This window comes from Phyllostomus hastatus, unplaced genomic scaffold (assembly GCF_019186645.2).
Source record: "Phyllostomus hastatus isolate PE091 unplaced genomic scaffold, TTU_PhHast_1.1 phas_contig_152, whole genome shotgun sequence".
Lineage (NCBI taxonomy): Eukaryota > Metazoa > Chordata > Mammalia > Chiroptera > Phyllostomidae > Phyllostomus > Phyllostomus hastatus.
In genome coordinates, this window is record NW_025333622.1 from 13,417,886 (window position 1) to 13,433,624 (window position 15,739).

The window sequence follows — 15,739 nt, forward strand, 5'->3', positions numbered from 1 at the left end:
TTCTTAGGACATTAAACACACACATGCTATATGGTCCCTATAATCCCACTCCTAGGTGTTCCCACTCCAAGAGAAATGACAGCCTGTGTTCACACAAAACCCTGGACACTGACGTTGACAGAGGCTTGACTCACAATCAACTCAGGCTAGGAATACCCCAAAAGCCCTTCAACAGGTGGACGGGCACGCACCCTGTGATGCAGCCATCCACACGATGGAATACTATTCAGCAAAAAAAAAAAAGGAATGAACTCTTGATACACACAACAACTTGGATCTCAAAATATTATGCTGAGCCCTGACTGGTGTGGCTCAGTGGGTTGGGCATCATCCAGCAAAGTGAAGGGTTGCTGGTTCAATTCCCAGTCAGGGCACATTCCTGGGTTGTGGGTTCAGTTGTCAGTTGGGGCATGTATGAGAAGCAACCAACTGATATTTCTCTCCCTCTCTTTCTCCCTTCTTCCCCTCTCTCTAAAAATAAATAAATAAAATCTTTAAAAAAAAAAGTAGACTCAAAAGCTATGTACTACAGGAGTCCATTCTTGAAAAGGCAGTTACAGGAGTGGAGAGTGGATCAGCATTTGGGGGGATGGGCAAGGGGAGAGAGCAGCACATGAGGGCAATTTTGGGGACACGGAAGTTCTGCATCTTGATTGTGGTGGTGAACACCAAGTCAATGATTTGTCATATGTACACATAGAACTGTATACCATAAAGAGTAAATTTTGCTGTATGTAAATTTAAAAACAAGTTTTTAAACAGTCCTCCTTATTCTACCCAGAGGGCCCAGCTCAAATCTACCTCTTCCATACACACCAGTTATCTCCTTTCTTCTAAATACTTCATGACTGTAGCCCTGAAGTCACTATTTTTTTGTCTCCCCACAGATATTTATCCCTCTTCCTCCTTCTCTCCTGTCCCTCTCTTACCTACACACAGTGCAATCAAAACCCTACACATCCCACAAAGCCTGCTCAAGTGCCTCCTCCTCCGAGAAGCCTTCCCTGACCCCTCCCAGCTGCATCAGAATGAACCACCTTTACCAGGCACCCCCTTGTTTGCGCCTCTAATTAGCCCTTCTTTCATCTTACAGGTTGTTAGCATCTGCTCTTCAGTCTCTCTCCCCTCCCAGACTGGATTGCAAGCTTCTTGGGGACAGGGCACAGGTCTTCCATCCACATTCTCCTCAGTGCACCCGGGACAGTCCAGGCACACAGTGGGCTCTCTGAGACCGCTATGGATTGGCAAGTGGCGGGGGCTGATGCCGAGAGCGCTGGACTGGTAGTGTTCTGAGGAGGGTATCCAAACCACTGATACAGCTTTACTTCTTCTCTTGCACAAGCAGCACAACTACTGCTTAAGCCTTCAAATGATGGAGTGACCTCTGCTCCCATTCCAATACGAGGTTATGCAATTTGCAACAGAGCATATGTCTGAGGATGCTTCTGCTTCCTTCAGGCCACCCAGCACAGTTCCCAGCCCCAAGCAGACAGATGTTCAGAACACATCTGTTGAAGGATTGGAACTTCTCTTGTCATCAGAGTGCTGTCATTTCTCACTTCCAGAAGGCCTTCTCTGCAGCAAAAGCAGGTCCAGTCCATCTGATATGAAGTCAATTTCATTATGCAGAACTTCTGGGAACCGGTATAGTGGACAATAAAACCACAGGACCACTCTGCAATTGGGTTTTCCCAAGCCTTTCACCAGCCTCTCCTTCTTATAAACTTGAGCTTTCCCAGGGTTTAAGAACCATCTAAAGTCATTTATACAGTGATTAGTACATGCCAAACAAAAAACTAAGCACTTCATAAAAACAGTGATGAGTTTAATCTTTGCATCAACCACATAAGGTTGGTTCTATTAATATTATCGCCCCCATTTTGCAGGGGGGAAATAAGACACACTGAATTAGGTAACTTGTACAAGGTGGCAGGAATGGGATTCAAACCCAAGCAGGCTGGCTGTGAAACTATCCTGTCCAAACTTGAGCCACAGGCCACACGTAGCTAGTGAGCACTTGAAAAGTGACTAGTCCAAGTTTAGATGCACTGCTAAGGGTAAAAGAATACACTTGGCCCTGACTGGTATGGCTCAGTGGGTTGGACATCATCCCTCAGACTGAAAAGGCGCCAGTTCAATTCCCTGTGGGGGCATATGCCTGGGTTACGCAGGCCAGGTCGTTGGATGGGGGGCACACGACCGGCAACTGATCCATGTTTCTCACCCACATCGATGTTTCTCTCCCTTTCTTTCTCCCTCCCTTCACCTCTTTCTAAAAATAAGTAAAGTCTTCAAAAAAAATACATGCTGGATTTCTAACACTTTGTATAAAAAAAGGTAAACTATCTCAATTGTTTTATAAAGTATTGATTACATGTTTGTTTAAACAATATTTTAGACATAGTTTAATAAATATTAAATATTATTAAATTTCATTTTACCACCTTTTTTCTTTTCTTTTATTTATTTATTTTTACAGAGAGGGGAAGGGAGGGAGAAAGAGAAGGAGAGAAACACCAATGTGTGGTTGCCTCTTGCACACCCCAGTTGGGGACCTGGCCCACAACCCAGGCATGTGCCCTGACCAAGAATCAAACTGGCAACCCTTTGGTTTGCAAGCTGACACTCAATCCACTGAGCCACACCAGCCAGGGCCATTTTACTACTTCCTTAATTTCTTGAATGTGGCCTCTAGATGACTCAAAATTACATATCTGGCTTACATTATATCTCTATTGAATGGCAGTGCTCTGGAGCCTGTGCTTGTAGCCACCACTCCAGGCTGCGGTCACCTTCCCCTGCCCCAGCCTTGTGGTGCAGCCTGTCCCTAATATACCTTTTCATTCGGCTGGTACAAAGTTGCTGTGGAGCCCTACCCAGGTGGATAGGTTGGTTGGAGTGTCATCCCCTGCACCAAAATGTTTCAGGTTCGATTCCCAGTTAGGGCACATACCTAGGATGCAGGTTCAATCCCTATTCAGGGTGCATACGGGAGGCATCAGATGGATGTTTCTCTCTTTCTCCTCTCTCTCTTCCCCCACCCCCAACCCTTCCTCTCTCTCTAAAATCAGTAAACATATAATCCGGTGAGGATTTTTAAAAAACAAGGATGATAAAGAACCAGGCAGTAACCCCCACATTTCCCCTGTCTCCTCCAACTACTCATCCACCCTACATCTCTCAGCCTTGTCTCCAGCAGGAATCTCAGAATGTCAAAGCGAGAAGACACCTCCCATATCACCTAGTGCAATTCCCACCTGCTGCATGTGGAGAAACTGGGGCCCAGGACCACCTGGAGGAAGCAGAGGCCCTAGAGGTCACCTGGTCCAATTTCCCAACCAGTGCAGAGACCTCCTCCAAATCATCCCTAACAAGTTCTATGTAACGGAATTCTACATAGTTCTTTGTGGTATGCCTGAGTGCAACTTCACTGCCTAAGTGAAACTGACTTCATTCAGAGCAGATGGACCTAACTTAGTATCACTGCAGAAAGGGCCTATGCTCTGGAGGTGAAACAACAGCACCCCGATGACAGGACAGGGTCCAATCCTCATCCACCCTCTGTGAAGACACACTGGCAAACTTAATACTGGGTGTAAAATGTCTGGGTGTATCCACCCTCCAAAACCAGACGTGACTCCCAAAGTGGCCTGAGCATCCCAGAGCTCAGTGCACTACGCTCTCTTCTTTGATGCAGACCCCACCACACCACTGGGCTCTCGGGCTCAGGGTTTATTTAACGGGACAGTGCAGACACAGAGTGACCTGGGTTCAAACTCCAACCCCAGTATTAACCTCTCTGAAGCTTTTTTCCTCTTTTGTACGGTAGAAATTAAAAAACAAAACAAAGAAAAAGCAGGCCCTATATCACAGAACTGCTATAAAGAAGCAGTGCTGAAGAAGCCCTGGCCAGTGTGGCTCAGTTGGTTGGAGCATCATCCTGTAACTGAAAGGTTGTGGGTTCGATGGCCAGCCTGGGCATGTATGAAAAGCAACCAATTCATATTTCTCTCTAGCACTGATGTTTCTCTCACCCCCTTCCTCTCTCTCTAAAAGCAATAAAAAAATGTCCTCTGGTGAGGGTTGAACAAAAAAAGTATATGATATAGGCAAAAGTGTCTAGAATAAAGCCTAGTACCTAGTAGGCACTTCATAAATGCTCATTTCCCTTCCCCTTCCTTTGTCAAACAAAATGCCCAAGTATTTTCCCCCGACAAGAATTGACAGTCCATCCCCATTCTATACTTATATAATTGATGTTTTGAACTTAAATGCAGGATTTTACACTTAAATCAATTAGATTTCATCTTGAGGAAAGTATACACATTCAACATTTCTAGATATCAAGTAATTTTTAATGAATAAAAATTTAAAACAATTTTTAAAGGTTATTTATTTATTTATTTTTAGAGAAAGAGGGAGGGAGGGAGAAAGAGAAGGAGAGAAATACTGATGTGTGAGAGACACATCGATCAGTCACCTCTTGCACACCTCCACCTGGGGGCCTGGCCCACAACCCTGGGCATGTGCTTGGACTGGGAATTCAGTAGGGGGAAAGCAAGACATATAATTGCAATTATATTAAAATACATGGTTTTGCAAGAATACAAATCTGGAGGGATATATACCAAAACATTAACTGTGCTCACCCCTAAGTTGTGATACTATGTACCATTTTGTTACTCCTTTAATTTATAAAGGCCTTCTATAATGAGCATGTATTAATCTTAAGACAAAATTTTAGTTATTTCATATTTCTGCTTAATTTTTGCATTCTAGTCAATTATGATTGTGAATCATGGTTCTGTCATCCCATACGCTTGCTGTCCTGAACACCCACAGAATCAATAGAGGACAAAGCCACAAAGAGAGTTCTGTGGCATTTTACTAGACTCCTCCCCCAGAGTGGCTGAGCTCAGTCCAGGACCCAGAGCAGCCTCTCAACCGGACGCAAACCCACCTTACTGCCACATCAGTCAGATCGCATTGCCTCCTCTCAAACCCAAGAAAACCATGAGACTGGAAGTTCTTGCTGAAGGTTCCCCCACCCAAACCAGACTGTTTTCTAAGACTTGACAGAGTGAACACCTGCTGACTACTAGTTATCTCAGTTTCTCTTTGAAGTCCTCTTAGATTGTTTGCTGAAATACCTGACCTGGAATTTGGGGGATCAAGATGAAGCTCACCAGCCTGCCATTTCCAGGATCCCCACCCTGCCCCACTGAAGAAATAAATAAATCAGGACAGTGTTTGTTATTTGACACTTTTCCCTTCTCTCAGACCCTGCCATGACTCTGTGGTCACCCCTGCCATTTCTCTCAGGACCCCGAAACCTGACCTATAAAAAGTCTGGCAACCTGAACTCATAAAAAGCTACTCAGTGTGGACTGACTCTCTTTTCTCCCACACCCCTCCTGAAGCCTCTCACAAAGTCTATTCTGCCCCTACAAAGACAGAGGCAAGATAACAGCTCTCTGCCTCCCAGAACAACATTCCACCACCTGCTGCAAGCAGGAATCTTCCCCTGCCAGTCCTGTCTGTGTCTTCTTGCTCTGCTTGTGGCAAAAAAAAACCAAAAAACAACAAACACCTTTATGTTGTCCAGGCCTGTTGCCTCCCCACCCAGAGCTCTGCCCACTGCACAAATCGCCTCCCCAGTCAATTATTACTCAAGGCGCAACGCCAAGATGGAGACCATCCAGGAAGAAACAAAACTAGCCTTTTATCCAAGCCAGGATGATTCACAAAGACATCTTAGGGGGTTGAAGAGAAGGGGAAGAAGATTTGGTCCAGCAGGGGTGAGCTGGGCAGTAGGGGAGAGTGGCAGGTACCACACACTAGCCTTTGCTAGTAAAACATAAAGCAGAAGGCGCAGCCAAATAATGGGCTCCAAGCAGCTCAGGTTTCTCTGAGCCAACAGCCCCCTTCAGAGAAGAGGCCCAACGCTGTGTGTCATCAGCCCCTCCCCGGTGCCCTCTGCACTGCCCCCAACACCCAGCCCTTCCTATCGGCCGGATATGCAATCCCATCCCCCAGGAGGGTTACCCTGCCTTAGCACAGCTCCCATTTCCTGTCCCTGGTGACTCCTCTGAAGTCTATTGTTCCCACGAAGTTTGGGTCAAAGGAAGCTGAGTCCCCACCCATAGGGGCCCGCCTACCCCCAGCACCACCACGGAGCTGGCGCACAGGGAGCCAGGCCCACCCTCCTGCCTTTCCACAAGCCCACCAGTAATAAAGGCAGGAGGTGTGCGCACAGATCACAGATCTTAGGGACTGCAATTCCAGTGGAAATGTTCCCAAAGGTCCAGTCTCGACCAGCTGAAGGCTCCAGGACCATATTATAGAGGAGATGATTATAATCTCCCCAATATCTACATGGAAACCCCAAAAGCAAGGGAAGAACTGTCATTTCAAAAGCAGTCAAGGCAAAGGTACAATTAAAACATAGGATTTGGAGACTATGCTGCCCAGGGACAAAGCCCTGCCCCGACCTCCACCTGGGCCCCTAAGCAGTTAAACCCCTTGGGGGAGGGAGGGAGGACTGGAGAGCAGCTGTTCAGCTCCAATTTCAGAGCTTTAAAGAGAGCTCTCCTCCCAACCCCTTGCCAACAAAGGGTCATGGGGGGCAAAGGAAGACAGGCAAGGTAGAGCCAACCTTACAAGCCCCGAATTTCCCACTGCCCCCAGACTGACCTCAACTACAGGAAAAGTAGCAGAGCAATGTGGAGACCCAGGTCCCCCTCTTCCCCCAGGAGAGGAGAGAAGCCACAGGTCAGGCAACAGGTATGGCTCTGTGACAGACACCCACACAAGACTCCAGAATGGAAACCACAGGAGGCTGCCACATTTGCATCCCAGGAGATCTTGGAAGATAGAGACCCTTCTCCACCTGGCTGAGTAATGTACAGACCAGCCAAAAGGGTGCATTTAAAGACCTCTTAAGGGTCCCTTCCGGAGCTGGCATTCTCAGATTCCACAGTTCTATGCTTTTTGCTGGTACACAGGGGAGTATTTCTGCCTCCTAACCACCTTATTTGAGCCACAAGATAACAGACATTGCCCAAGTCACTTGGTTTTGGCCCCCACCCCATTAGATGAAAGTGACCGGGGGTCTGAGCTTCGGGATCCACAGAGCAAGGGACAGAACGCAAAGTGAAAACATTAGACTCTGGTCCCAGGTCTGCAACTCACTGGTTGTGTGATCTTAAGCAAGTTACTGTCCCTCCAGCGGCCTCAACTTTCCCATCTTCAATATGAGGGAGTTATATGCTGACATTAGAGTGTCCATTAATGTTCAGCAAGTTCACTCTGGGGTCAGGGAAAAACTGGAATTAAAACATTGGAGTGGGAGGCCCTGTGCTCTCCTGAGACAAAGCCCTGCCCCCACCCTCACCTGGTTCACTAGCTACCTGGTTCCTAAGGATGAACAATACGGTTCAGGGCTTGGCCTATAGTAGATGTTCAATTCATGTTTGCTAAATAAATATGAATGAACATGGCAGGGTTTGTCAAAGGGTGTTCAGAGAGGTACCCAGGAAAAGAGAGGTTCCTTGCTTAAATAAGCCCAGGGAAGACTGGCTACTGAGGCCCTGGGCTGTGCCATGCACTGTGCTACATACTTTGCAAACGTCAAAATTTCACAACAACCTTTGTGGGTAGATTTCAAATAACCCCCTTTCATAGCACTCATCAGGAAACAGCCTGAGAGCCTCAAAGGCAGTGAATGATGGTCAGGATTTGTAGCCAGGTATGTCTGACCTCAAACCAGTACCTTTTCGACTCCATCGATCCTGCCTTTAGACCAGACAGCCTGGAAGCCCCAGCTGCACACCGGGCCTAAGCAAGTGAGAGTGAGGACAGTCCCACCAGAACATTTGCATCCTCAGGGTCCACTGGGGAGCAGTGACCAGAGTTCCCACCCCAATAAGAGTGACTTGTTCCTTCCTGCTAAGAAATCCTAAACATTATGCCCACATCACCATGTTGTGGAAGTGCAGAACTCTGAGGTTAGGTCTGCTTCTGTAATCCCACTGGCTATGTTCCTTCTGTGAATCTCCTGGACATTTTGGCTCTGTCCCCTACTCAGTTCACTCCTTGAAAATGCTTCCAGATAGTAAAACCCCAAATGGAGGGAAAACAGAAAGCAAAGCAGAAATAAAGAGATCGGGAAACTGAGACACCCTGGGGTGGGGGGTCTTCCCACTGGTCAACTAGCAAATCAGAGGCAGCCCTTCCCTCCCAGGCTGGTACTGTAGCACTTATGACATGAGCTAGTATGTGCTAGTAGGAAAGCACAGAATAGTCTAGCAAGTTGTAAAGATAGGAAGATTCATCCATTTGACAGCAGGGGCAGCTTCAAGGAGAGTTAGACCAGTAGAGAATAGTTCTGGCTGGCATACATGAATTTCTCTTTATCTTTGGGGCCACTTTAAAAGTGTTGTCTAAACAAGTCTCAAGGTTCAAATGGTCTCCTCTTTCTGGCTAGGGAGGGTCCATCCCCATAATCATCCTCAACTCTCATCTTCAACAACCTGTCCCATCAACAAACCACAAAGATCTCAGCTTCCTTTAGCCTTCTACAGCTTGTTTTCTTAACTGTTTCAAGCTAGTACAGAACCCACTCTCCCTCAGAAACACAGCTTTCAGTGAGCTCTGCCCAGTCCAGGACCAGGGGAGCCTGTGGGCCACAAACTCCAACAGCCACAAGTTAGCCCTGCACACATACAGCCAGAGGCACTGTCTCTGGCCCAGTAATGCAGGGAGGAAGAACAGTCATGCCCCAAACCAGCATCCTCACAGAAAAATACACACTTAGAGATGCACAAACACTCAGGCAGACAGCACTCTTTCTCAAGTGGAAATAGACTCAAACAAATGCACCTACTGGAAGCCAAGGTGAGTCATATGTGAACAGATACTACCCTCACATACACCCAAAACTAAGGAGATATGACAGTCAGACTACCTCACAGTGAGTTCATCAGATATCCACTAGGTCTGACCAGAACTCCCTCTACACACCTGCGCACAGAGGGCGTGTTCCTGGGAAAGGTCTGCTTTGAGATCTGGGAGTTCCACTCCCTAGATCTACAAATCCCATCATGGAAACACCAGACTTCTCAGCCCTGGAGAGCAGGGACCTTGGTAAGGGTCCCCTCCGCTCTAGCACAGCCTTAGCACTTAAAACAACCAACACGCCTACCTCCAGGGATATCTTGCAAGCCCCAAAAGGGCCAAACAGGATAAAGAGGCGTGGACGCTAGGTCTCTTCCATCTCCGGGGTTCTCGGTTCTACCTCTGGTCCTTTCAGCTCTCCAGACTCCCCTTTCTTTCCCCACGAGCTTCGTATCCCACCCCGACTCTGTATCCCACCCCGGGCTCCACGTGCCCAGCCCTCTTCCTAGTCCATCCGGTTCAGAGCTCCTCACGCGCCCCCCCCCCCCGCCCCACACACCAATGCCTGCCCTCCCGCGAAGACCTAATATCTCCCTGCACCTCCCGGCGCCGCAGCCTTACCGGTACCAGAGTGCGGGAAGGTGCGGCAGCTGCGCTAAATTAGTTCTAGGAGTCTGTTCGGCGCGCCAACTCTTGAAGCCGCAACTCTGCTGGGTTCCTGGGAGCTCGGAGCAGGCTCTGCAGGGACGCCGGAGATCAGCGCGTGGAAACCGGGCTCCAGCTCGGAGGACGACCCGCAGGGCGGGGAGGAAGGCGGGGCAGCAAACCCAGCCGACCCAGCGCCCCGAGCCCAGTTCGCTGCCACCCCGTCTGACTCGCGGAGCGGCGCGCGGAGGGAGGAGTTTTCCCAGAACGGGACTGCCGGGAAAACACAGGAGATCCCTATTCCTGGAGCGGTGAGTCAACGGCCAGGGGAAGGGAGCCGGAGAAGCTGGCCCGCGCGGGGGGCGGGGGGAACAAGAGGGGTCCGGCAGCTGCGAAGGGAGCAGGGTGTTAAGAGGGCGACGGAGCCCCCAGCACGGCCGGAGCCCGCGTTTCAGGGCGGGAAGGGGCGAGGCGGAAAGAAAGGAACCGGTGGAACACGCGGCTGGGGCGCGCGGCGAGCCGGGCACTCACCTGGGGAACCAGGCGGCTGGCGCTGGACCGGGAGCTGCGGACCCTCCCGCCACCGGCCTGGAGTTTGAAAGGAGGGAGCCTGGAATGTGCGGAATGAGGGCTGGTATGAGATGCGCGCAGCTGAGGGAGGGAGCCGGAGGGAGTGGCGGCCCCGCCACCGGCCCCTCGGGGTGGAGACTGGGAAGTGGGCCGACGGGGGAGGGGGATGCGGGGCGGGGCGGGGCGGGGCTAGCGCGGGAGGGAGCGGGACGGGGGAGGGGCGGCGGGCGCGGAGCAGCGTGGCGCTGACCCCCGACTTTGACCTCAGCTTCGGGATCCGGCCTCAGCGGTTGCTTGCACACAAACTTTCCCTTTGATCTCTCGGCCGGACTCTTCGCTCCAAGCTCCGGGTTACTGCCCCACCGGGCGGAGTCTCTTACTCGGTTTCCTAGGAGCTGAAAGCCTTCCCCTTAGCCAGGGCGGTGGTGTCTTGTCTGTGGACCCGGCCCCGGCTTCGCACCTCGTTACCCTCCGCGTCCCTGGCGGCGGGCGGACGGACGTCGCTGCGCTTGAGTCCGCGAAAGGCAGGGGAGGGGCGGGTGCCTCTCAGCGGCTCACACCACGGGGCCTTCGCTCCAGGGAACCAGGAAGCAGGAACTGCGGGCTCTAGTCCCAGATCCTCTTCCAGTGCCCCCACTGGTCCCCTCCCGGCATTAGTCCTCATCCTTTCCCTTCTGTCGCTTGCTGATCCGCAGAGCTGTCAGTACAGAGTACTCAAGGGGGAACGGAGTAACTCAATGAGTATCCAACAGGTATGATATGTCCACCAGGTGGTGTGAAAACATTGATGAAGGATGAGACGTCAGCACTTGCCCTCAAAAAGCTCATCATTTAGCTGGGAAGACTATACAAGGAAGAGCATTGCCATAAAGTGGGGTATCGATTTTAAACAAACACACCAGGAGAATTTAGTATCTTAAAGGGAGAGAGGTCCTGGAAACACACTGGGCTCCCATTTGGAAGTCTTCAGAACATAATGGCTTAAAGCAGGATGTTATCACATACCTCTGTCACCCACCTTGTTGGGAGGTTGAAACCAAAGGACTTTGGCTTTTTCCAAAAATCAAATACAACCTCTATGGACTATTGTCACTGAACCTTGAATTGCAATAGTTGTCCAGGTCTTATCTCCCTCACCAATCAGAAACTTCCTTGAAGACTGAGTAAATATCTGATTTATCTTATCTTCCATCCAGCACCATCTTGTGGTCTGGGATAAATGCATTAAAAATATTGAAAAAAAACAAAAAAAAAATGCTACCACAGAGGATATTGGAAAGAAAGTGATGTGAGTGCTGAAGTTGTTTCTGAGAGTATTCCAAAGATGTTTTGAGCAATGACAGCATCACTGTCAGAAGTATCCAGTCTCAGAAGGAGAAGACTTTGAAGGCAGCAGCTCTTGTTTGCATATATAAACTCTGGTATGCTTGTTAAATAATGACTCACACCAGACCTGGTCACACCTCATACACATGAACGGATTGCAATACAAGAGTATATAGGCACTAGCCCTTTAATATAACCATTTGTTGAGTGTCTTTTTACTGAGCACCATGCTAAATGCAGGGGTAGGTCCCTGCCCTACCCTCAAGAAGTTCACAATCTAGGTGGGAAGAGGAAACGATTATACCAAAATAAGGAACAAGGAAATTCAAGTTACAAGGGGGACATATAATCTAGCTCTTGACAGATAAATGAGAGTTTGCCAAATTTTGACTGGAATACCCACAAAGGTGTGGTACAGAAGGGGTGATAAGGAGAAGTCTTATAAATTGATGTGGCTGGAGAATAGGAGCTGGGGAGAATAGATTACAATTAGTGGGTGCCAGGTTGTGACAATCACTACATCCCATACTGAAGAGTTTGGGTACCTATGTCACAGGTGTGACATGATCAGTACCAATGTCAGATAGACCCTTCTAGAGCTGGATTGGAAAATCAGATGCCTTATACTCAGGCAGTGGTCCTGAGGTTGAGGATGTGGAAAAAGATTTCGGGAATAATCCAGAGGCAAAATCAATAACTAATGACTAGGTGGGCTGTGAGGGTGAGAAAGGAAACAAAAATCACTAAATCTGGCAACTGAACAAATGATGGTAACATTCACTGATATAATTCAAACGAAGGGAGGAACAGGTTATGTTGGTAGGTGGGTCTAGCCAGGTCAGAGGATTGAGAGGGAAGGCAAGACAGAGTCCGGGGTTTAGACAGAACAACCTTTCAGTGTCACTTCCGTGAAGACTACTGAGAGGAAATTTGGAGAACAGACTGGCTTATTCCTTCCAAATTTTAACTACCCAAGACCATAAATGATCCCAGCTGCAGCGTGTGACCTCAGGACTTAAACCTCCTGGTCCATGCCCTCACTGGCTTCTAGAAAGCTCTCAGAAATGTCATGTTCCCATGCTGTTGAAGTCCCTCTGGGTAAAGACTGATTACACATGTGCCCTGCCCTTACCAGGGGTATTTAAGAGACAGAACTCTCATTCATTGACCCTCAGGAATGACTCTATTGGTAGAAATATTTCATCTGTCTGGATCCAGCTAGAAGAGATGCATATCCCTTCAAACTATGCCACAGAATCCACAGCTCCCCTCACTTCCTAGTGATCCAGGCTGCTCTACCTGGTCCTGCAGACGGACAGCCACTCAGGCTTGTGCATGAGTGGTGCAGAAAGAGGGGGTGTGGTCCAGGCCTGTCTTGATGTGGGGAGGGTAGCTGTGTTATCTGTACTACAAAATCGAAGTCCAAGATCATATTACTTTTATCATGTTTGGTATCATTTCCATTCCTTTAATAAACTTTGTTTTTCCAGCTGCTATGGTCGTAGTTAAACAAATTATCCAGTATATGATACTGTGTTAATCAAGTGCAACCACATCTGTGTGATGAAATTCTTTACAGCTGTTAATAACAAGATGTTTTTTAGTAAAGCAAACATTCATGCTGTAAGTGGAAAAGTAGATTTTATTTGATTATTGTTATTAATTTTCTGACCACAAGTTTATTCAACACAAAATAATCCCTCCAACTTTACTGAGGTGGTTGACCAGGTCCACGACCAAATCCACCTCTAAACTGGAATTTGGTTGCTAATGCAGCCCTGGCCTGGGCTTTCGTGTCCACACCAGGGGGCACAGTGGTCCGGCTGTACATGTCTCTGTCAGCTTTCCCTTGTGTGAGTCTTGCAGGTCACTTGCTCTCCAGACCTGTGGGCTTTGGCCTGCCAATCTCAGGGCAGCTGCAGCACATGATCTTAGGGGGCAGGGAGAGGTAAACACGGAGATACTGGGTGCCCTCGTTAGTAAGGTACCAGTAGAAATGCCTCCAGGTAAACTGTTCCATCATGTAGCCTCGTGATTTGAGAGAAAGCACGGCCTTCGTAACCTGAAGGTTACGCACATTCTTGTCTGCCAGCTCAGGGTATAGAGCCATGTGCACATCCCTCTTAGCCACCATCACTCCCTCCCTAAAAAGTTCATAGACGGCAGTCTGGTTCTTGGGCATTAACATCGCGGCTGCTGCTGCATCTGGGGCCAGAGCTGGAAAGGTAGCGGGGAAAGTGAATTTTAAAAACAGCATATATACGATGATCCTGTTTTTGAAAAATAAGTTGAAAACATTTTTAAAGATTTTATTTATTCATTTCTAGAAAGAGGGGAAGGAGAAAGAGGGAGAGACATCGATCGGTTGCCTCTCACACACCCTTAACAGGGGACCTGGCCTGCAACCCAGGCATGTGCCCTGACTAGAATCTAACCAGTGACCTTTTGGTTTGCAGGCTGGCACTCAACCCACTGACCCACACCAGCCAGGGTGAAAAATATTTTAGAATACTTATCTCTGACAGCTTGAAGATAAAGGATTTATTTATCTCATTTTTATTCTTGTTTATTTTCTAAAACAAATTTGTCCTTGTTTCTTAATGAGAGGACAGAAGGTGACGAGTACCATATGTCTAACCTTTCTGTAACTCTTCCACATGGTAAGAAAAAAAATCCTACAACTGAATTTAATAGCCTGAGAAAAAGTTGACAAGGACAGAGTCAAGGAAAAATTGTTTCCTAGTCTTCAGGTAAAGGGCAAACCTACTGCTTTCGAGATATTCCCAAGCACGCCCCGCCCCACCTTCAAAAGCACGATGTGCTAGCTGCTGTGGTCAACTGGTGCTCCGCTGCCTTTCCTTCTGTAATCTCTCCACACAGAATTTCCAGGTGTTTTTTCCTTAAGAAGACTCTTCACTCCATCACAGCTGAACTGAATCTTGTGTTTTGAAGGACAGATTTTTATCAAAGTTGTTTGGAGTCTTTTTTCCCCTCTATAGAATATAAGCAGTCTGTAATTTGGTAAGCATAATATTAGTTCTGTTATTCCTTCATCAAAGAAAAATGTGGGATGCAAATTAAAAAACCACAATGAGATATCACCTTACACCTACCAGAATGACTACCATCAATAAATCAACGAACGAGTGTTGGAGAGGATGTGGAGAAAAGTGAATCCTTGCACACTGTTGGTGGGAATGCAGACTGGTGCAGCCACTGTGGAAACCAGTATGGAATTTCCTCAGAAAATTAAAAATGAAACTGCCTTTGACCCAGCAATCCACTTCTGGGAATATATCCTAAAAATCCCAAACACCAATTTGAAAGGATACATGCACCATTATGTTCATAACAATGTTATTTATAACAGCCAAGATCTGGAAATAGTCCAAGTACGCAACAGTAGATGAGTGGATAAAAAGTTGTGGTACATTTACACAATGGAATTCTACATGGCAGTAAAAAAAAAAAAAGGAAAGCTTACCTTTCGCAAAAGCTGGAGATTATTATGCTGAGTAAAATAAACCAGTCAGAGAAAGACAAATACTATATGATCTCATGTGTGGAATCTAGTGAAATAAACTGACAAAAAAATAGAAACGGATGTATGGACACATGGAACAGACTGACAGCTGTCAGAGGGGAGAGGAGAATGGATGAAAGGTGAAGGGATTAGCCAAAGAACATACATACATACATGCATAACCCACAGACACAGACAATGCTGTGGTGATGGCCTGAGGGAAGTGGGGACAGGGGCTGGGTGGGGGGGGGCAAAGAGGGGAGGGGGATGGGGACATCTGTAATAGTATCAATAAAAATAGAGTAAAATAAATAAATTTTAAAAACCCTAAAAAAGTGTGAAAGACACTACGGCTTATGTGTCCCCCTCCCAAATTCATGTTGCAGTCCTAATACCCAGTACGTTGGAATGTGACTAGATTTGGAAGTAATGTCTTTAGAGAGGTAAGTTAAAAATTAGATCTTTATCTCGGGACCTAATTCAATCTGACTCGTGTCCTTTTAAGAAGAGGAAATTAAGACAGGGACAACTCACAGAGGACTCAAGAGGGCGGACCATGTGAAGACACAGGGAGAGGAGGGCCGTCTATAAGCCCAGGAGAGTGGCCTCAGAATGAAACCAAACTTGCCAACACCTTCATTTTGGACTTCTAGCCTCCAGAACATGAGAACTAAATTTCTGTTAAAGCCACCCAATGTGTGGTATTTTATTGTAGCAGCTCTAGCAAACTAGTACAGTGCATTTCCACACTGAAACAAAACTATTCGTTTCCAGAGCCCA

The 15,739-nt window shown here is 47.6% G+C and overlaps 1 protein-coding gene and 1 pseudogene across 7 annotated transcripts in view; both read right to left on the minus strand.

Annotated features, from left to right (window-relative positions):
• The window catches only part of TEAD4 (TEA domain transcription factor 4), a 67,785-nt gene extending 57,382 nt beyond the window's left edge, over positions 1-10,403 (minus strand). Inside the window, exons 1-3 of one of the 7 annotated variants that reach the window (XM_045830491.1) lie at positions 10,374-10,403; positions 10,072-10,150; positions 9,517-9,633 (exon numbers count right to left, since the gene is read on the minus strand). Coding sequence is in view for 1 of the 7 variants with exons in the window: in XM_045830494.1 (XP_045686450.1) it covers positions 1,092-1,104 (13 nt within the window). In the remaining 6 variants the exon portion in view is untranslated. Of the gene's footprint in view, positions 1-1,091; positions 1,119-9,516; positions 9,977-10,071; positions 10,191-10,373 lie in introns of those variants that run through there. The other 6 variants (XM_045830492.1, XM_045830496.1, XM_045830497.1 and 3 more) reach the window with 6 other exon arrangements.
• A 2,696-nt stretch (positions 10,404-13,099) lies between these two features.
• On the minus strand, positions 13,100-13,624 carry LOC123813550 (annotated as a pseudogene).
• Between the last annotated feature and the right edge of the window lie 2,115 nt (positions 13,625-15,739).